At 41.8% G+C, this 23,453-nt stretch overlaps 1 protein-coding gene across 2 annotated transcripts in view; it reads left to right on the forward strand.

Annotated features, from left to right (window-relative positions):
- Positions 1-19,640, forward strand: part of LOC129699377 (CD276 antigen-like) — a 48,100-nt gene extending 28,460 nt beyond the window's left edge. The window contains exons 4-7 of one of the 2 annotated variants that reach the window (XM_055639098.1): positions 7,581-7,928; positions 11,473-11,754; positions 12,091-12,211; positions 16,545-19,438. In XM_055639098.1, the coding sequence (XP_055495073.1) occupies positions 7,581-7,928; positions 11,473-11,754; positions 12,091-12,185 (725 nt within the window). In that variant the 3' untranslated portion in view covers positions 12,186-12,211; positions 16,545-19,438. Of the gene's footprint in view, positions 1-7,580; positions 7,929-11,472; positions 11,755-12,090; positions 12,212-16,544 lie in introns of both variants that reach the window. The other variant, XM_055639099.1, reaches the window with a different exon arrangement.
- Positions 19,641-23,453: the final 3,813 nt, after the last annotated feature.

Genomic DNA, 23,453 nt, shown 5'->3' on the forward strand with positions numbered 1-23,453 from the left:
CATGTAGCCTTAAGTAAAGGCACCACATTAGCCATCCTCCCATCTTCTGCTTCCTTGCTCTGAAACTCTATTGTCAAAGTTGTTACAGGTTGTGTCTAACCTGCAGATTTTTGTAGCAATACTTGTCCATTTTGTTCTTTACATTTTCTTGATTCTACTATTTCCATTGCATTTGTCGAACAAATTGGATTTAAGATTTTTTTTTCTCCTTTGTGATGATTACTGGGAAGACTTTAAACTAGGACAGTTGGGGGAAGGACTCAAATAGAGAAAGCTAGTAGACAGTGTGTGAGGCAGGAGGCAGAGAAGGGAAGCACTCAGACCCAACATTTAGGGGAGAAAGAAGAAAAATATAATAAACAGAGAATAAGAGGTGGTGGGTTTCTTAAATGTGTGAGCAGAGAGACAGAGGGGTGCAAAATGAGGGTAGAAGCAATAGGTAGCAACGTGAAAAGTAAAAGTGGCAGGCAGACAAATCCAGGGCAAAAATCAAAAAGGGTCAATTTTCAACATAAATGTATAAAGGGTAAGAGTGTTGTAAAAACAAGCCTGAAGGCTTTATGTCTCAATGCAAGGAGCATTCGTAATAAGGTGGATGAGTTGAATGTGCAGATAGTTATTAATGAATATGATATAGTTGAGATCATGGAGACATGGCTCCAGGGTGACCAAGGCTGGGAGCTGAACATCCAAGGATATTCAATATTCAGGAGGGATGGACAGAAAGGAAAAGGAGGTGGGGTAGCGTTGCTGGTTAGAGAGGAGATTAACGCAATAGAAAAGAAGGACATTAGCTTGGAGGATGTGGAATCGATTTGGGTAGGGCTGCGAAACACTAAGGGGCAGAAAACGCTAGTGGGAGTTGTGTACAGGCCACCTAACAGTAGTAGTGGAGTTGGGGATGGCATCAAACACGAAATTAGAAATGCGTGCAACAAAGGTAAAACAGTTATAATGGGTGACTTCAATCTACATATAGATTGGATGAATCAAATTGGCAGGGGTGCTGAGGAAGAGGATTTCTTGGAATGTATGCGGGATATTTTTCTAAACCAACATGTAGAGGAACCAACGATAGAGCAGGCTATTCTAGACTTGGTATTGAGTAATGAGGAAGGGTTAGTTCACAGTCTTGTTGTGCGTGGCCCCTTGTGCAAGAGTGACCATAATATGGTTGCGTTCTTCATTAGGATGGAGAGTGACATAATTAATTCAGAAACACGGGTTCTGAACTTAAAGAAAGGTAACTTTGAGGGTATGAGACATGAATTGGCCAAGATAGACTGGCAATTGTTTTTTAAAGGGTTAACAGTGGATAGGCAATGGAAGGCATTTAAAGACTGCATGGATGAACTACAAAATTGTTCATCCCAGTTTGGCAAAAGAATAAATCAGGGAAGGTAGTACATCCGTGGATAACAAGAGATATCAGGGAATAGTAACAAAACAAAAGATGAAGCATACAAATTAGCCAGAAAAAGCAGCCTACTAGAGGACTGGGAGAAATTCTGAGTCCAGCAGAGGAGGACAAAGGGATTAATTAGGAAAGGGAAAATAGATTATGGAAAAAAATTGGCAGGGAACATAAAAACTGACTGCAAAAGTTTTTATAGATATGTGAAAAGAAAAAGATTAGTTAAAACAAATGTAGGTCCCTTGCAGTCAGAAACGGGTGAATTGATCATGGGGAACAAGGACATGGCAGACCAATTGAATAACTACTTTGGTTCTGTCTTCACTAAGGAAGACATAAATAATCTGCCGGAAATAGCAGGGGACGGGGGGTCAAATGAGATGGAACTGAGTGAAATCCCGGTTAGCCGGGAAGTGGTGTTAGGTAAATTGAATGGATTAAAGGCCGATAAATCCCCAGGGTCAGATAGGCTGCATACCAGAGTACTTAAGGAATTAACCCCAGAAATAGTGGATGCATTAGTGATAATTTTTCAAAACTCTTTAGATTCTGGAGTAGTTCCTGAGGATTGGAGGGTAGCTAATGTAACCCCACTTTTTAAAAAGGGAGGGAGTGAGAAAGCGGGGAATTACAGACCAGTTAGTCTAACATCGGTAGTGGGTAAACTGCTAGAGTCAGTTATTAAAGATGGGATAGCAGCACATTTGGAAAGTGGTGAGATTATTGGACAAAGTCAGCATGAATTTATGAAAGGTAAATCATGTCTGACGAATCTTTTAGAATTTTTCGAGGATGTAACTAGTAGAATGCATAAGGGAGAACCAGTGGATGTGTTATTTCTGGACTTTCAGAAGGCTTTCGACAAGGTCCCACATAAGAGATTAACATGCAAACCTAAAGCACACGGCAATGGGGGTTCAGTATTGATGTAGATAGAAAACTGGCTGGCAGACAGGAAGCAAAGAGTAGGAGTAAACGGGTCCTTTTCAGAATGGCAGGCAGTGACTAGTGGGGTACCGCAAGGCTCAGTGCTGGGACCTCAGCTATTTACAATATATATTAATGATTTGGACGAGAGAATTGAATGCAACATCTCCAAGTTTGCGGATGACACGAAGTTGGGGAGCAGTGTTAGCTGTGAGGAGGATGCTAGGAGGCTGCAAGGTGACTTGGATAGGTTGGGTGAGTGGGCAAATGCATGGCAGATGCAGTATAATGTGGATAAATGTGAGGTTATCCACTTTGGTGGCAAACACGGGGAAGTAGACTTATTTGAATGGTGGCCGATTAGGAAAAGGGGAGATGCAACGAGACCTTGGTGTCATGGTATACCAGTCATTGAAAGTGGGCATGCAGGTGCAGCAGGCAGTGAAGAAAGCGAATGTTATGTTAGCATTCATAGCAAAAGGAATTGAGTATAGGAGCAGGGAGGTTCTACTGCAGTTGTACAGGGTCTTGGTGAGACCACACCTGGAGTATTGCGTACAGTTTTGGTCTCCTAATCTGAGGAAAGACATTCTTGCCACAGAGGGAGTATAGAGAAGGTTCACCAGGCTGATTCCTGGGATGTCAGAACTTTCATATGAAGAAAGACTGGATAGACTCGGCTTGTACTCGCTAGAATTTACAAGATTGTGGGGGAATCTTATAGAAACTTACAAAGTTCTTAAGGGGTTGGACAGGCTAGATGCAGGAAGATTGTTCCCGATGTTGGGGAAGTCCAGAACAAGTGGTCACAGTTTAAGGATAAGGGGGAAATCTTTTAGGACCAAGATGAGAAAATCATTTTTTACACAGAGTGGTGAATCTGTGGAATTCTCTGAAGGTAGTTGAGGCCAGTTCATTGGCTATATTTAAGAGGGAGTTAGATGTGGTCCTTGTGGCTAAATGGATCAGAGGGTATGGAGAGTAGGCAGATACAGGATACTGAGTTGGATGATCAGCCATGATCATATTGAATGGGGGTGCAGGCTCGAAGGGCCGAATGGGTTACTCCTGCACCTATTTTCTATGTTTCTATTACTGTCCCATTCTCTGCTGCTGCACCTTGCTGTCATAGTTTTAGTTGCCTATCTGAAAATGGCCTCTCGTTTATGCCACCTGTCCTTCATTTATCAACCAGCTGATTTGAAGTCATAGTCCAGAGTTAATAAAGCTTGATAAATAACATGCTCTGTACTAGTTCGTACCAGGCTAATCTGTCTGAATACGAGGGAAGCATAAAAATATAATGACACTGGTAGGTCAAATAGCTGATATCTTTCCTTCGCTAATTAAATGTTTTTAGTGTAGACTTAAATCTGTAAACCGATTTGTAAATAACAATGGAAGGATAAACATCAATTTCACAAAGTCAAGATTCCACCATGCCAAGATTATTTCATATGCAGCATAATGACAGAACTCCCTGATGATCTCCTTAATACAAAAAGATGTAATGTGCCCTAACATATAATTCAAAGCAGAAACACTTGGATATTTGTGGCAGGACACTGATTGCTGATGTAATTGAAAATTGATTCCTCTCATTCCAACTTACCTGAGAATGCTGATTTGCTTGTGTTTTTTTTCTTAACATCTTTTAATTTTGTGTTTGATGTTTGGAATAGTTCTGAAAGATGTATCATCTTTGGGAAGTGGGGGAGTTTTTTAATTTGGATTTGCTGGGATCATGTGAGATATGTTCGACACGAACATTGTGGGTTGCCGAAGGGTTCATTCCTGTGTTGTACTGTTCTTTGTTTTATGTATTATTATTATTCATTTGCTCCTTTTACCCTGTCCATGCCCTATCCACTCACGCATAGCCCCGAACTGTACAGGCGCGGCTGGAGAGGGGAGGTAGAGAGGTCAGAGACAGAGAAAGGGCAGAGACAGGGAGAGAGGGCAGAGAGAGTGAGAGACGGGGAGAGGGGGGGTTGCTGCCTTTTGGAGCTGGTGTTTCTGGCTGTCCGTTGCCTTTTGGAGCTGAGGTTTCCGATTTTCGGCGCCTTTTTGAGATGGGGAGAGGGCAGAGACAGAGAGGGGAGCTACCTCCCCATCATGCGCCGGCCCGAGGACCCCTGAGCGAGCGGGCAGCTGGGTGACGTCACTCGCAGTGCGTGAATACAGCGTGCAGCCAATGTGATGTCATCAGCCAAAGCCAAGTGGTTTTATTTTCTAAGTTCTTTCAGATGTTTAAACATTTTGATTAATAACTCGAGAAATAATGCATGGAATCACGACGTAAATCTCTATCAGAATATGTAAATATTTCACCGTTAGTGCGTCATGTTTTCGAGGAGAAAACGTACACGAACATTGCACAAATGCACACACATCCAAGATCAGAGATTTATAAATATAGAGATATGGATATGGATGAAGAGGTTCAGAAGGCACCTGGGAACAGCATGCTCCACTCCATGTTTTTGGAATGTTCCTTCATTATGCTTAAACCTAAGAATTTGTGTACAAGGTAGTCCCAGCATGTGGTACTAGCTTGTATACAAAGCCACACCAAATTGAATACAGCTCCATGGGAAGTTCAGGATGTGCAATAAATACTGGCCTTAGTAATGCACACAATCAGTTACTGAATCAGTTACTGAATTTTTTAATATCAGAAAATATACCAAAATATTCCCAAGTAATGAGAAATTCATGCAGATACTACATAGAGTCATAGAGTTTTAGAGTGATACCTAGGGGGATCCGTCGGGTCCCGTCCCCTCAACGTGGGGGTGGGTGGCGGCCTGCGGCATCCAACTCTATAATCAACTCTTGCCTGTATGGCTAGGTGACTATTCTGTATGATTGGCCAGAGGACTGGGCCTGCTGATTGGCCAGTCAGTGTGGGTTTGTACGTGGGAGGTCGTGTCTCACAAATTTAGTTTTTTTTTAAATTGATTCCTGGGATGTCAGGACTTTCATATGAAGAAAGACTGGATAGACTAGGTTTGTACTCGCTATAATTTAGAAGATTGAGGGGGGATCTTATAGAAACTTACAGAATTCTTAAGTGGTTGGACAGGCTAGATGCAGGGAGATTGTTCCCGATGTTGGGGAAGTCCAGAACAAGGGGTCACAGTTTAAGGATAAGGGGGAAATCTTTTAGGACCGAGATGAGGAAAACTTTTTCACACAGAGAGTGGTGAATCTCTGGAATTCTCTGCCGCAGAAGGTAGTTGAGGCCAGTTCATTGGCTATATTTACGAGGGAGTTAGATGTGGCCCTTGTGGCTAAAGGGATCAGGGGGTATGGAGAGAAGGCAGGAACAGGATACTGAGTTGGATGATCAGCCATGATCATATTGAATGGCGGTGCAGGCTCGAAGAGCCGAATGGCCTACTCCTGCACCTATTTTCTATGTTTCTATGTTAAGACATGTCCAAAAAGGTCGCTGAGGGCAGAGCTGCAGAAATGGACTTAGCAAAGTGTTTGACCACATTCCGCATGGTAGGCTGCTCTGGAAGGTTAGATTTCTGGGGATCCAAGGAGAGATAACTGAATGGATAGAAAATTGGTTTCATGGAAGGAGGCAGAAGGTTGCTTCTCGGATTGGAGGCCTGTGACTACTGATGCGGCTCAGAGTTTGTTGCTGGGTTCCGTTACTGCTTGTCATCTATATCAATGATTTGGATGAGAACATACACAGCAAGTTTGCAGATGATACAAAAGTAGGTGGTTTTGCAGATAGTGAAGATGGCTGTGAAAAATTGCAGCAGGATCTTGATTGATTGACCAGGTGTGCTGAGGAATGGTTGATGGAATTTTATACAGAGAAATATGTGGTGTTACGTTTTGGGAAGTCTAACATTGGTAGGACCTACACAGTGAATGGTAGGGCTCTGGAGCATGTTGCAGAGCAGAGGGGTCTAGGAGTGCAGGTGCATGGTCACGGGTAGATAATGTGGTCAAAATGGCATTTGGCACATTGGCCTTTATCAGTATTGAGTATAGAAGTTGGGAGGTTATGCTGCAGTTGTATAAGACCTTGGTGAGCCTGCATTTATAGTATTGCATTCAGTTCTGGGTACCATGATATAGAAAAAATGTTGTCAATCTGGAAAGGGCAGACAAAACTGCACATAATTGAGGCTGGAGCATTGTAACTGATCTGGCTGGAAAGATGTAAATAGAGAACTGAATGAAGACCTAAGAAGGGAAACAGAAAAATAGCTGCAGGAGTAGGCCATTCAGTCTGAAGAAGGGTCTCGACCCGAAATGTCGCCAATTCCTTCTCTCAATTTGCTGCTTCACCCGCTGAGTTACCCCAGCATTTTGTGTCTACCTTCGTTTTTACCTGCATCTGCAGTTCTTTCTTAAACAGTACTAGAAATGTGTATGAACAGTTGCCTTCCATTTCTTCACATTCCACCAACTCATGACCCAAACACACCTTTCGGGTGAAGCAGCAATTCACTTGTACAAGTTTGGAATTTAACTCCTTTACATTAAGAGAAACAAAAAAATGAGTATAGTTGGGTGATTTGCTGAACATTTTTATTCAGCTATAGAGGTAACCCTAAGCTTCCACTTCCCTGTCACTTTATTTCTCCAGCAAAAAACATAGTGCTGACAAATTCAACATGTCAGTAAGTGTCTGGAGGGAAAAGACAGATATTTTGGGTTGAGACCCTTCTTCAGACCTTTAATTCTCAATCTCATACCCATTCTAGCTTTTCTGGTTTTGATATTCTGCAGTCTTCTGACTGCTGCATATTTGAGTGTTTCTTTTATTTTAAACTTGCAGGAACTGTGTTATTTAGTATCCCCCATTCCCAAAATATACTTGCGTCTCCTGTTTTCATGAATGACTCTTCTCTAGCTGATGCTGCCACCATTTGTCTTATTTAGTTTCTCGGTCACCAGCAGATCACAAGCATTCTCTTTGTTCTCTTGCACCCTTCCTCTATTGGAACTTAAGACCACTGCTGCCTAGCATTTCCCAGTTCAAATGAATGATCCTACCCTCGATCCAAGTTGTATTCCAGTTGGATCCAAAAGTTTGAAAGGACACCTCATCCAGTTTTGCATGTAACTGTTAAGATAGTAGAGTAGTTCAAGAGTAAATGGCTTTCTGAGGATCATGATATGGACTGGTGCATTAGCATGAAGTACTGTATGAAGCTTTCTATTTCTGATGGTGATCAGCTTAATCTACTCTTGGTTATCACATTTATAGGTCGCCTCAAGGTGCAGTGCAGCGAAGACAGAGTCACAGCCAAAGCTGGAGATGATGATGTTATCCAGTGTCGATTTAAGACTGGGAATAAGATTGGCAGTGTGGCGTTTGTTTGGAAGAAGGCAGATACAATGGGAATTGTCTACATTTACCCAAGGAACCAAAGCAACCAGACGGAGCAAGATCCAAGTTTTCGCAACCGCACTGAAGTCTTTCCCAACGAGATTTCCAATGGGAACTTGTCCCTGAGACTGAGGAACATGTCTCTGTTAGACACTGGAATCTATAAACTCCATGTCTCCAGCCGATCACAAGACTCCGATGCACAAGTCTTCCTCAGTATCCGAGGTAAGGATGAGTGATACTTGTTTCACTGGTTCAAAGATAATGAATTAATTGCTTCTTTCTAAAACTCTTGTACAGGTATCAGTCTGATCATGATTGGAGCAAAGCTGTGTTTAAACTTGGATACTAAACTGAAAGCTTTTTTTTAGATATATCTATATGTGTATATAAAATCAAAATTAAATCCTCTCCTGGGCTTTGTTTGTGTTCCTTCCCTCAATCTGCGCCCAGTATCTTTCCACAGTGGCCCAGCAAGTCCAGAAAATCGTGTGTGGGATTGGGATCATGGCCTGAGACTCTTTGCTATTACTTGTGGTCGTATGTCAGAGCCCTAACACAATGTGCCACATTGCTGACTTCTTATTCTTCAGTGCTTTATAAAAGCAGAAGGGATCTGGAGATGAGTACTTTCAACTGGAAGTACTGCTTCTCCCATCTGGACAAGGTAATTTAAAACCTATGCCATGCCTTGTGCCTCGGAATGCGTTGTGTCTGTCGTCTGGTTGAGCTGATTAAAAGTAAAGTATAATCGGTACCCTCTTATTGATTATCGTAAGATACAGGTTTGATCAATGAGAAATATAATGGTCCTTCTTTAACACCAGGAATGAGAGCATGGTTGCTCTCTGAGTAAAACGGTTTGTATTAATGCCTCTGTTCCTGGGAATTGGTTATCGTTGGCAGGCAAGCATCCAAGTCCATTACTCTGGTCGCCCAGAGATGGGGTGATGACTGGGATGTTTCGGAGGCAGAAAGAAATGGATGATGTTGGAGAGAGTCTGTGGGTCAAGTATTCCAGAACAAGGGGTCATAGTTTAAGGATAAGGGGGAAATCTTTTAGGACCGAGATGAGGAAAACTTTTTTCACACAGAGTGGTGAATCTCTGGAATTCTCTGCCGCAGAAGGTAGTTGAGGCCAGTTAATTGGCTATATTTAAGAGGGAGTTAGATGTGGCCCTTGTGGCTAAAGGGATCAGGGGGTATGGAGAGAAGGCAGGAACAGGATACTGAGTTGGATGATCAGCCATGATCATATTGAATGGCGGTGCAGGCTTGAAGGGCCGAATGGCCTACTCCTGCACCTATTTTCTATGTTTCTATTAGCCCATAATAAAAAAACAGAATTTTCAATACAGTGGGCTGGTTGGGATTTTATAGAAATCTGGTACTTTTGTAGCCACTTTCTGCTAGCGCAAACTTTTTGTCTTTAAATTTCTGAATATGTTCATTTGTTCATCAGAGATAAGGGAAATAAAATGATATTACAGAGCTGAAGTAAGTGATCTTGGTTGAGGTTCAGCTCGAGGTTGAAGCTGTGCAGACTTTTAAATGTTTTGTTGAACAGTGCAGAAAGCAATTGGGTTCACCTCTTTTTCCTGTGACAATGTTTCAAATTTCCACTGTTGGGGTGTAGAAAGAACCTGCTGCTGAGTGATATGAGGCTTCAAGTCAGGGCTGTAGCCTGTATAGCAGACAATACTAGGCAGCCTTTGTATTTTCCCAGTAGCAGGCAAGAAGGGATGTGCAGTTGAGATGCATGCTAGTTTTGGTGAATGTCAGCAAAGAGCTGTATTTCCCAGCGAGAGAGGGTATTTGAAGTTTCTGTGGGATGTTGTCAAAGGAATTTGTACAGCATCAAACTGAAGAACCAATGCTGGTTAAGGGAATTCAGGGAATTAAAATTTACTCTTTACGAGATTTGTGCAAAAAGTAAACTATCATTTCAATTCATTTCTTGACACATACGCAGATGACCCAGTTTCACATGATGAAAAATTGTGTTGTGGGACATTTTCTGGGAACTTAACTGCCCCAATAATCCCAACGTCACTTGTAATATAGTTTTAAAATGTTATAATGGAGGTGACCCAGCTAATTTTCACACAAGATTCCACAAAAGGGACTACTTTACCAACATGGTCATTTGTTCTGGTGAATTGGAATTTGGGATTGGTGTAGGACCGGTGAGAATTCAGAACCTTTTGAAAACAATTATCTTTTCAAACCTTCCCTGAATGAGAGGAGGCAGAGTGTCAGTTTAAAATTACACCTGAAAGATGGCACATCAGATGTTGCAACAGATCTTTGGTACTGCGCTGAGGTGTTGACCTCTATTTTGTGTGCAAGTACCTGGATTGAGGGCTTGGAGCGGGCTACCCTCCGAGCCATGCTGAATCATTCCATCCATTATCTGTGATTTTCACACATTTTCTGTAATACATAAGGGAGTAGAAGGGAAGGGATAATGTTGAGAGTTTGATTTCAGGAAAATGGGGAATATGGCATGGTGCCAGCAAGGAATTGCTGAATGGAAGGAGGAGTGACTGCTCTGTTCAGATGTGAAGAGGGTGGGGTTGGATATAGGTGCTGGTTGTTGGTAGTCCAGCTACTCCTCTTGGCAATGTAAGCAGGATTTGTGCACAAGCTAGAAATAACCAGGATGTAGCTGAAAGATTTGGTTTCCCATTCATTTGTAAATGTATGACAGATCAATGACTTGAATGAATTGAAAGTAGTTGTATGTCCTTCATATTGTGGAGTGCAAGGGTACTGAGTTTCTTTTCTGTGCCAGCTCCTGTCCTACAGTGGCTCTGGGGCAAGGGTTGGTCCCCAGCCAAGGCTGATATACCGAACGATGTACACAGGAGGCTGGGAGCGCAAGAGAGCAGGATTGAGCAAGGAACGGAAGTCTGAATACATAACAAGATTCTTTTGCCAGGGCGATGATGGAAGAACCAGCAGGCTAATCTATTGGTTAGCCTTCGATCTGCTGCTTCAGCTGCCGTGCTTTAACATCTCTTGGAATTTAACCTGACCAGAAAACATGATGCTTTACCAGAACAAAGAAAGAAACGACTTGCTGAAGAATATTCAATTTGAATTAACTTGTTTATCAGTGCCACTTCCCTTTAGGTCTCATCATTTAATAAAATTGATAGGCAGAGCAGACCTCCATTTATCCCATGTCCTTTAAAGACAGGAAGTTCAACTTCTCCATTTTAATTCTTTCCCTCAAATTTGACTGTTTACCCCTTAAGATTTGATCCGTATTTTATGTTCCAGCTAAATCTCCAAGGTCCCCCTTTAAGGAACATTCAAGACCACCATAACTCGTTGCAGCTGTAGTGCTGGTCCTTAAAAATACCATAATTTAGAAAGACCCATTTAAATCATCCCTTGTCTTTCTATATTGCAAGAAGAATTTTCCCTTCTTCTCTATATAACTTAGTCCTTTGAACAGTAGTCTCCATATCTTTTCCCATGCCTTTACCCTCTTCCTGGAGCCCAAAGATAGACTAAGTCATACCATTTGACTTTTTATTTTGTTATCCAGCACCTGTTTGCAAAGTCCTTTCATGAATCCATTTAAACTCAAGATCTCCATCACTTTTTTTGTCCCTCACCACTCTCTCCTCACAACAAGCCTAAAATTAATCAACGATTCACAAGCTGAGCCCAGATGGACAACATTGCCAAGGCGATCCAGTGAGGTAAGATTCCTTGTGCTTTGTTGGCTTAGTTTAAACTGTTTACTTTTGCCTTGCAGCTCTCGGCACCCAACCAGTCATTCATTCGTCTGGTGATGATCTGGGCCTGTTGGTGCTGGTCTGCGAGTCCTCCGAGTGGTACCCAGCTCCTAGCGTCACCTGGGAAAATGGATTGGGGGAGAATCTGACCAGGCACTCGCACACAGAGCTTTTTAACTGCACAGGTGGCAGTGTCTGTGTGAAGAGCACGCTGGAACTGGTGAACTGGCCCACCGGCAACTACACGTGCACAATGTGGGACCAGCAGTTGGACGAAGGATTATCGTCAACTTTTTCCTTAAGTGAGTATGGTATGCATTGTGTGGTATAGAACATTAACTACATTGGCCAACGGTGTCTAACCACGTTAAATCTGGCCTTTATGTTAGATGGAGTTCTATATTTCTGTTTAAACTGTGGTTCAGACATCACTCGTTGCAAAGTTCATGTTTATGATATAAAATAGACAGATGAAACAAATTGTTGCAATCTGAAATGCACTCCCGTAAAGGGCAATGGCAGAAGATTCAATAATTTGTTTCAAGAGGAAACGGGTAAAACACGCTGATCTGGAGGGTCTTGTACTGAAGGTTGATAATGATGAGTATTCTGGTATGCCACGTGTGAATGTTTTGCAGTTCACAGGATTCCATTGGGAACGGTAATTGGTGCGACTGGTGCCAGCGTCTGCGCGCTTGTTCTGATTATAGCTGTTTGTTGGAGTTGGTGGTAACTGGACAATGCGATTGGGGTCCTGTGGTGAGTATTGAATTATCCGGGAATTCTATCTAAGCAGATCGTGGTTTCATTCACACACCCAGGTGTGCTACTATAAAACCATGAGAAAGAGGAACCCATCAGTGCCTCTTGCCAGTTCTGCCATTCAGTGAGGTCATCTCTGACCTCTGTCACTTCCGTACATGAACCCCACATCCTTTGATTTGCTTAATATTAATAAATGTATATTGACCATCCTTGAATGTGCTCCAACACTGCACTTTAAAGCCTGCACAGCTGACTGGATATAATTTCATAGATACTCCGGGGAGCGGGGAGTGAGAGATTCTTCTTGCCTCTAGCTCGGCTTAAATGGCTCGGCTCTTATTTTGCGCCTGACACCTACAGTGCCCTCCATAATGTGTGGGACAAAGACCCATAATTTATTTATTTGCCTCTGTACTCCACAAATTGAGATTTATAATAGAAAAAAATCACATGTGGTTAAAGTGCACATTGTCAGATTTTAATAAAGGTCATTTTTTTTGCATTTTGGTTTCGCCATGTAGAAATTACAGCAGTGTTTATACATAGTCCCCCCCATTTCAAGGCATCATAATGTTTCGGACACAGCAATGTCATGCAAATGAAAGTAGTCATGTTTAGTATTTTGTTGCATATCCTTTGCATGCCAATGACTGCTTGAAGTCTGCGATTCATAGACATCACCGGTTGCTGGGTGTCTTCTCTGGTGAATCTCTGCCAGGCCTGTATTGCAGCCATCTTTAGCTTATGCTTGTTTTAGGGGTAGTCCCCTTCAGTTTTCTCTTCAGCATATAAAACGCATGCTCAATTGCGTTCAGATCGGGTGATTGACATGGCCACTCAAGAATTGACCATTCCATTTAGCTTTGAAAAATTCCTTTGTTGCTTTAATAGTATGTTTGGGATCATTGTCTTACTGTAGAATGAACTGCCGACCAATGAGTTTTGAGGCATTTGTTTGAACTTGAGTAGATACGATGTGTCTATACACTTCCGAATTCATTATGCTGCTACCATCAGCAGGTGTATCATCAATGAAGAAAAGTGAGTCAGTACCTTCAGCAGCCATACATGTCCAGGCCATAAAACCCAGATGAGGTCGTATGCTTTGGATCTTGAGCAGTTTCTTCTTTCCTCCATATTATGCTCTTGCCTTTAACTATAAGATAATCTTCGTCTCATCTATCCACAAGACCATTTTCCAGAACTGTGGTTCCTCATTTTAATATTTCTTGGAAAACTGTAATCCGGCCATCCTATTTTTGCGGCAAACCAGTTGTTTGCATCTTGCAGTGAATCCTCTGTATTTCTGGTCATGAAGTTTTCTGCGGATAGTGGCCATTGACAAATCCACACCCGACTCCTGAATAGTGTTTCCGATCCGTTCGACAGCTGTATGGGGTTTTTCATTTATTATAGAGATATTCTACTGTCATCAGCTGTGGAGGTCTTCCAGTCCCTTTGCGATTAGTAAGCTTACCAGTGCTCTCATTCTTCTTAACGATGTTTCAAACAGTTGATTTTGGCAAGCGTAAGGTTTGGCTGATGTCTCTAAAAATTTTATTCTTATTTCTCAGTCTCATAATGGCTTATTTGACTTTCATTGGCACAGCTTTGGTCCTCATGTTCATAAACAGCAATAAAAGTTTCCAAAGTGATGGAAAGACTGGAGGAAAGGCTAGGTGCTGAGAGCTCTTATACCTGCATTAAGGAGGCAAATGAACACACCTGAGCAATTACAAACACCTGTGAAGCCATGTGTCTAAAACGTTATGGTGCCTTGAAATGTGTATAAACACAGCTGTAATTTCTACATGGTGATACCTAAATGTATAATAATATCTGACAATATGCACTTTAACCACATGTGATTTTTTTCTATTACAAATCTCGAATTGTGGAGTACAGAGGCAAATAAATAAATGATGGGTCTTTGTCCCAAACATTATGGAGGGCACTGTGGTTCTAGCTGATCCTGTCAGGAGAAATTCAAAGCCTGCAATTGGCATTTCAAACCAGAGATCATTTTAGCTTGATAAGATTAGCTCCGTTTGCTGATATCAACCTGGTAATCCTTTGCTGCCCCCTCTATTGGAATTATCTTTCTCAGTGGAAGTTGAGCCATTGATTATTTTTCAGGCAGTGGTAGAATTCTGGATAAGCCTAGTGGTGAATGGTTACCAGTGGGATTGCAGTTACAGTGGGATTGGCCTTGATTTTATAGAATGGTGGGTGGGCTCAAGGGGGAGGGGTGGAGGGAGGGAGAGGATGGAGAGGGGAGGGAGAAGGAGGGGTGGAATATGAGGGTGAGGGAGAAAAAGGAGAAGGAAAGGGGGAGAGGAAGGAGGGAGGGAAAAACATCTCGAGGTTAATCAATGGAAGCAGGATGAACCCAGGCGCAATTTTGAGTATTATGGCAAAGGGCCTGAATACTTATGTAAATGTGATATTTCACATTTCTTTTTAATTACTTTGCAACACCTGTTTTTGCTGCTTTTATTCTGGGGTATTGTGTGTAGATTGATGATTTAAAAAAATGAATCAATTTTAAAATAAGACTAACGTAACAAAATGTGGAAAAAGTGAAGTGGTCTGAATACTTTCCGAATGCACTGTATCTTGAGCTTTCGTCAGCACAATTTTGTGATTTGTCTACAACAATAAAAAGTCTCTCTGAAATAGATCATGAAAAGCTGAGCTGAGGCACCAATCCCTGCAGCACCTCACTGGTCACAGCTTCCCAAAAAATTACCAACTTATTCTTTATTTCTCTGGTCCTTAACGATCTTCAGTCTAAATTAATACCCAATAATGGGAACTCTTAAGATGGACACAAAAAGCTAGAATAACTCAGCAGGTCAGGCAGCATCTCTGGAGAAAAGGTGTAAACACTGCCCAGTCGATCATCGGCTCTGACCTCCCATCGACGGGATCTATCGCAGTCGCTGCCATAAAAAGGCTGGCAATATCATCAAGGACCCACACCATCCTGGCCAAACACTCATCTCCCTGCTACCTTCAGGTAGAAGGTACAGGAGCCTGAAGACTGCAATGACCAGTTCAGGAATAGCTACTTCCCCATAGCCATCAGGCTATTAAACTTGGCTGGGACAAAACTCTGAACATTAATAGCCCATTACCTGCTATTTGCACTTCATCAGTTTATTTATTCATGTGTGTATTTGCGTATATAATGGTATATGGACACACTGATCTGTTTTGTAGTCAATGCCTACTATGTTCTGTTGTGCTGAAGCAAAGCAAGAATGTCATTGTCCTGTCAGGGACACATGACAATAAACTCTTGACTTGAGATTACATTTCGGGTCGAGGCCCTTCTTCAGACAGACAGTTGGGAAATGGAAATGGGAGATGTGGGAGGTACATGGGACATATGATTAAAAGATATGCAAAGAAAATTGTGAAAAATGCCTCCACAGTTTTTCTATTTGTTTATCAATATAATTTCCCCTGTCTGCAAAGCACTCCCACTAGCAATAAGTCGCTAATGTTTATTTTTTGCATCCATGTAAAGCTTTTACAGCCTGCTTTTGCTCCTAGGAAAGTACAAAATCTAGCCATTCTTTATCAATGTCTTTGAATTCTGAAATTTCCAAATCCCACGGATATATTCCTTTATAACATTGTAAGCCTTTTCTTTTGGTGGATAATTAGGCAGATGAGTTCAACACAGTCCCAGTTTGATCTACCAAGGCACTTGTGTTGGCCAGCAGAGATCCTTGCACTGCAACAAAAACCTACAATTCAACTAAGGTTTTCACGGATGTTACCAGAACTGTGAGGTTATGGCTATCAGGAAATGAGGAACACTCTGGGGAGGGAAATATGAAGGTGCTGAACCTCTGAAATGGCCTGATGGATGAAAATAATATATTATGCTTTGTCTTGAAATCTCCAATTTAATATAAATAACCATCTAAATCCATGCTCTCCTGGTGATGGGTGGGGGTTTGAGGATTTCAGATCCTATCTCACTTAATACATTTGATCTTGGAAGAGCCAGGTTATAACTTTTCTTTATTGTGAGTGATAGCACCTGTTTTCCACCATCCTCCCTTCACACCACCCCAATCAGACAGGAGGTGAAAAGCATCATCGCCATTCCATCCTTGGGCTAGACTCTCCTACCTAAAATTAAGTGCAGAATTAGACAGTCGCTCCAGCTGTGTCTGACTAAGTATACACATTGGGTTGTAATCTTTATATTCCAGCTCCTTGAAATGAAGTCAGAGTATTTATATTACTAAACAAATTTCTCTAACCTCTATACCTGCAGGAAGTCAGCATTAACCTATGCTCTTGTTGACAGGTTCCTCCTGTGTGACTGTCTGTATCACTGAAGACTCTGTTGGTTTAAAGGATGCCTCTGGTGCGGATGCAGGACAAACTTGAAAGGGGGTGACAAGGACTTGGCTCCACTTTGTAGACAACAAGGACTCATTCTCCTTCCCCTTTGTGCCATCAGAGCCAACTGGGTTCCAGCATTCATCCCTCCTGAGAGCAGCAATTCCTGCATTAAGCTCTGCACAGGCAATGATGCTGTCGGAAAAGATACAAAAACATAAAAGACTGGTGCTATGTTAATAGGTTTGTTTTTGCACTTTACAGTGTTGTCCGAGCACTGTGTGTGTCAAGTGTTCCAATGATAAACCCGTGTTTCACTTAAGCAACTGACCTTTGTAATCGGGGGCATTGCAAATCAATTTCTGGCAACTTTTGAATTTTCACTTTATAATGATTCTATAGCTTTAGCAGTGAAACAGCAATTATAGATTTACCATTGAGATGCCCACTTCAATGAGCCATACATGGCTTGTCTTAAATTAGGACAACTTGCCACATAGAGGGAGGAAGGTTGATCTGGTATTGTCACAATTCTTAAGAAAATTACAGGATTGCTCCTTAAGATGTTGCTGTGACGGTAGATAATCTGTATTGTTGGGGGTGATTGATCCCACAAGTATTGTAATTGAGAAGGTGTTTATCTCTGCACAATTGTCACACTTTCCTGTGGTTTGGGAGTAATGTTTCTAAACAATCCAGTATTCCAGCTAATCTCTCTACCTCTCATTCCTATTACTTTCTGAGAATTCTTGAGAGAGTTTTTCTGTACCAGGTGGCCTTTATTTCCCGGCCCTCATATGACACAAATCGCCACATCGGTCAAACTGTGACTAATAAGTTAAAATCCTGGGAACTGCAGAGATTTTGAACATACCAGCATCCCAATAATCCCGGTCCACCCAGTGACTCATTTCACAGCATGGTTAGAACTCATCTTACTGCTCTTCTCTCTCCACTTAGTTCTGTACGTACTGCTTCTCTAACTGGTTTACAAAATGCCGAACTTAATCTGGAAGTAAAACTTTCTTTTCATTAGCTGCTAACCTTTGTTGTAGCTGATCGAGGATGGTCTAATTATTTAAGAAGATTTCACTTAACTCTCAATGCTTTAAAACACTTTTTCCTGAAGCCTCCTCATGGCATGCAGTGTTCCATAAAAAGCAGGACCAGAACAGAGCAGGACCAGAACATGGTTTTCTATCCCAATATGTCAGTGAGTTCATGGCCAATGTAACCACCAATTAATGCCCCAGATCATTGATACCTCGTGTGAACAAGTAAATATTTTGATATTTATAATGTCTGGAGGCTGTCACTATCTGTGGCTTCACATCATTCTGGTAAATCTACACTGGCGACTCTATCCCACTATAAAGTTTGCCATTGGTCAAGCTGTGGTCTATGCTTTGTACAAGTTTATCATTGATGTAAAATAAATTATTCGTTTTTCGGGATGTAGCTCTTGTAATGTATGTCTCGGGATGTAAGATCACTTTTTTTTGCACATTGGGAGGTGTGCTACTACTTATGTTCTTCACTGCAGAAGAGAGATTAGTTGGGCAATCAGCAGGTCAAATACATGGGATGTTAGACACTTACAGGCCCAAAGTAGAAGACATCGGGTCTCCTTCTCTGAAGGCCTTAAGTGAGCTAGTGGGGTTTCTAAGTCAATTTGCAGATAAATTACCGAAGGCAGGTCTTTTTTGCTTAAAATGAAGATAAAATCAGCAATTTATCTCTGCCTGTGGTGACACTTGAAGTTCTTTGGGTTGTTGGTCCTGTCCCATAATATCTACACACTACCCTTTGTCTCCATTGCAATCTCAATTTTTTTTTCTCTCTCTTCTGCACCATTACACTCAGGAGTTTCTGGTTTTGATTTGAGCTCTATAAGTTCTAGGTAGAAGGGTCTCGACCCGAAACGTCGCCTATTCCTTCTCTCCATAGATGCTGCCTCACCCGCTGAGTTTCCCCATCATTTTTTTGTCTACTTTCGATTTTTCCAGTATCTGCATTTCTTAAGTATGTTGATTAGACTGATTTGAATGACATGCATTGACCTTACCCCACTGCGTTACTGCTTCAAGAAATTATGCAGTATGAGAATTGATTACTTCTGCTCACAACCTCATTGATGCAGACATGAATCCAATTCATTCAGTTCAGACTACATTCTTTCCTAACCAACTCCTGCATGTTAGGTTTGTGTTAACAGCATAGGTTTAGATATTATTTAATTGTTCACATCCACATTAAACCAAGATTGAGTTAGTTTTAGTCACTGATGTCTTGAGTTGGGCAAAATGAGGCAATTGGCAATAATTACGTTTCAAGATCTGGGCTGTTGAGTTTCTGCTCAGATGAAGCTAACAAGGAATGTGCACAATGAACTTTCACTTTCATACCGATACCTTCAAATTTACCAACGTCCTGAAGCTTTGTAATTGGTGCCACTGGCATAGGTGGTACGGTTGCCAATTCTGGTCATGCATATACCAGGAAGCCAACACGGATGCTGGGCCATTGAATGGATCTGTGCCAGACATAGGGTCAAACACAGGAAGCAAAATGAGTGGCTGACTGTAAAGACTGTTCAGAGCTTGTTTTTCAGTCTGTTTACAGATTGGACTGCCTGACACAGAGGAGCAAGAGTTGAGATCGACCTTTTGTGCCTAATCTGTCACACAATTACATTGAATGTATTTTTATTTTATTGATCATTCTTAGTTCTGTAACCTTTAATACCCTTGCCAAACAAAGCTCTTATCACGAGGAGCTTGTTAATCTTGTTTGTCTTTTGATGTTTTTTGTTCCCTTTTGATTCAGGGGTTTTGAAATTGAATTACATTCATTATTTAATGTCTGCATCTGCTTCATAATTTCTTGCCATGCAATGATTCTTCCAGCTCCATTGCAGTTGATCAAAGGAATTCTCATTGAATGCCCTAAATCTGTTGCAGTATTTAAATTGAATAATTGTTGGTTTATTCCTCATGCACATTCTACCTTCACCAAACCACTTGGTGCTGCAATGTAATAAAATGTGTGGTCAATGCAATTTACCGGGGCACAGGCTTAACATTGGTTTCCAGCTGGATAAGATCACGCCCAATTTATCTATTCCCATCCATCTGCTCTCAGTTGCAAACTCAACAGTAGTGGTTTCTTTTGCCACTGTTTTATGTCACGATCTGCCAGGTCCTTTATTTCCAACACTCAACAATATTTTTCAGAAACTACTGAATCCCTTTCCTTGAGTATTGTCTGCACCCAGGTCTCTCATCCCTCTGTTTCCTCCATTAAACATTGGAGAGTTGAATACAATATTTATGCTCCCTGCTGTAAACTCTGTTGCCCAGCAACCTCTGATTCCAACCCCTCTACCATTTAAAAAAAAAAAAAAAAAATTACCCAATGATTCTTATTTTGTCTGTCGTTGACATTATAACTGTCTCTAATTGCTAGACTTGATTACTCCACAAAGCCCATGGATGGCCATTCTTGTTTAGCTCTGTGTAAACAGGATATATTATTTTTTAAACTACTGCCATGCTCCAAACATTCACCATTGCTTAATTAGGAACTACTGTTTGGACCAGCCAGTACAAATAAGTGCTGTAATCTGGAGCAACAAACAATCTGCTGGAGGAACTTGATGGATCAAGCAGCATCTTGGGGTGGGGGGGGAGGGGAAAGAGAGGTGGAGAGAAACCTGCATCAGGACTAAATGGAAAAGAGAAAACTGGTATAAAGAAGCAACGGTTGACAAGCGGTGCAGAAGTAGGCCATTTGGCCCTTTGAGCCAGCACCACCATTCAATGTGATCATGGTTGATCATCCACAATCAGTACCTCATTCGTGCCTTCTCCCCATAACCCCTGACTGCTATCTTTATGAGCCCTATCATGATGCTCTCTCTGGAAAGTATCCAGAGAACTGTCCTCCACAGCCCTCTGAGGCAGAATTCCACAGACAACTCTCTGTGTGAAAATAGTGTTTCCTCATCTCCATTCTAAATACCTTGCCCCTTATTCTTAAACTGGCTGCTGGTTCTGGATTCCCCCAACATCGGGAATATATTTCCTGCCTCTAGTGTGTCCAAACCCTTAATAATATTATCTTTCAATAAGATATCCTCTCATCCTTCTAAATTCCAGTGTATACAAGCCCAGCCGCACCATTCTCTCAGCATGTGACAGTCCCGCCATTCCAGGAATTAACCTTGTGAACCTATGCTGCACTCTCTCAATAGCAAGAATGTCGTTCCTCAAATTAGGCGACCAAAACTGTACACAATACTCCATGTGTGGTCTCACTTGGGCCCCATACAACTGCAGAAGGACCTCTTTGCTCCTGTACTCAACTTCTCTTGTTATAAAGTCCAGCATGCCATTCACTTTCTTCACTGCCTGCTGTACCTGCATGCTTTCATTGACTGATGAACAAGGACCCCCAGATCCCGTTGTACTTCCCCTTTTCCCAACTTAACCCCATTTAGATAATTTGCCTTTTTTTTTCTACCAAAGTGGATAACCTCGCATTCATCCACATTAAACTGCATCTGCCCACACACCCAACCATCCGAGTCGCCTTTCATTCTCATAGCACCATCCTCACAGTTCACACTGCAACCCAGCTTTGTGTCATCTGCAAATTTTGTTTGCAGATGTTATTTTTAATCCTTTCATCTAAATCATTGACATATATTGTAAATAGCTGTGGTCCCAGCACAGAGCCTTGCGATACTCCACCAGTCACTGCCTGCCAATCTGAAAGGGACCCGTTAATCCCTACTCTTCATTTGCTGTCTGCCAACCAATTTTCTATCCATGTCACCACTATCCCCAATACCATGTGCCTTAATTTTGCCCACTAATCTATATGGGACTTTATCAAATGCTTTCTGAAAGTCCAGGAACTACATCCACTGGCTCCCCCTTGTCCATTTTCCTAGTTACATATTCAAAAAATTCCAGAAGATTAGTCGAGCCCTTCGTAAAAAACCATGCTGACTTGGACAGATCTTGTTACTGCTATCCAAATGTTTGGCCATCTCATCTTTTATAATTGACTCCAGCATCTTCCCCACCACTGATGTCAGGCTAACTGGCCTATAATACCCTGTTTTCTCCTACCTTTCTTAAAAGGTCCTTTCTGTGATGTATATAAACATCTTGGAATTACTTGAAAGTTCATGGTGGTGTTGAGAACGAGTAAGCTTGACTGAGTGTAGACACAAAATGCTGGAGTAACTCAGTGGGACAGGCAGCATCTCTGGAGAGAAGGAATGGGTGGCGTTTCGGGTCGAGACCCTTCTTCAGTACTCCAGCATTTTGTGTCTACCTTTGATTTAAACCATCATCTGCAGTTCTTTCCTACACAGCATGTCTGAGGGTATGGCCGGATACAGATTAGCCGAAGGTGGGAGCAGTATTGATAGTTGATGTTTTATCATGACAAGTGCAGGTGAAGCATTCTAAGAATTCAGATCAATGTGGAACTAGTACAGTAAGCAATGTTGCTAAATGGAGGGACTTTGAGGTTTAAATCCATAGTTCTCTAAAGGTGGCAACACCAGCATTGGGGCGGTGAGGAAAGCATATGACGTGTATGACCTCGCAAGTTAAAGCACAAAAAGTAAAAGATGGAAACTTATGTTGCAAATGATATTAAATACAGGTTAGAGTGTACTTGAAGTAATGTGTGTGGTCTGGTCACCACGCTACAGGGAGGATGTGGTTGTGTTGGGGAGGAGTTTCACCACGATTTGTTGCCAGATTTGGAGGACTTCAACTATGGGGATGACTTGGATAGGTCTGACTTGTTTTCCTTGGATCGAAGGAAGCCAAGAAATGACCTGATAGAAAATTCCAAGAGCCGTCGATGGGGTAGAGAGAATCTTCTATCCATAGGAGGGATATCAAAAATTAACAGGGAATCGGATGTTGGTGAGATACTAAACGACTACTTTGCATCTATTTTTACCAAGGAGAAGGACATGTAGGACAGTGAGATTAATGTGGAGAATATTAATATGCAATGCAGTTTGAGATTAAGGAGATGGTGGTATTGGGGTAATTGAAGAGTATTCAAGTAGATATGACAATGGGATCTATCCCTGGTTATTGAGAGAGTTAAGAAAAGAGATAGCGGGAGGTATAGGAGTAAAGAGGTTCTCCTGCAGTTGTAAAGGGCTCTGGTGTTACCACATCCGGAGTATTGTGCACAGTTTTGGTCTCCTAATTTGAAGAAGGACATCCTTGTGATTGAGGCAGTGCAGCATAGGTTCACGAGATTGATCCCTGGCATGGCATGACTGTCATATGAGGTAAGATTGAAAAGATTAGGCTTGTATTCACTGGAGTTTAGAAGGATGAGGGGGTAATCTTATAGAAACATATAAAATTATAAAAAGGACCGGACAAGCTAGATGCGGGAAAAATGTTCCCAATGTTGGGCGAGTCCAGAACCAGGGGCCACAGTCTTAGAATAAAGGGGAGGTCATTTAAGACTGAGGTGAGAAAAAACTTTTTCACCCTGAGAGTTGTGAATTTAAGGATAGATTTACGAGATTAAATAGTTCTCTTGGGGCTAGTGAAGTCAAGGGATATGGGGAGAAGGCAGGCACGTGTTATTGATTGGGGACGATCAGCCATGATTACAATGAATGGCGGTGCTGGCTCGAAGGGCCGAATGGCCTTCCCCTGCACCTATTTTCTATGTTTCTATGAGTCTCAATGAAGATCTTTGCATCTTCTCTTGCCACAGATGACGTCCCGGAGGACTGGAGAGTAGCTAACGTTGCTCCTTCGTTTAAGAACTGAAGTAGAGAGAATCCAAGGTTTCCAAAGAAAACAAACCAGGCTTATCCAAT

This window comes from Leucoraja erinacea, chromosome 8 (assembly GCF_028641065.1).
Source record: "Leucoraja erinacea ecotype New England chromosome 8, Leri_hhj_1, whole genome shotgun sequence".
Lineage (NCBI taxonomy): Eukaryota > Metazoa > Chordata > Chondrichthyes > Rajiformes > Rajidae > Leucoraja > Leucoraja erinaceus.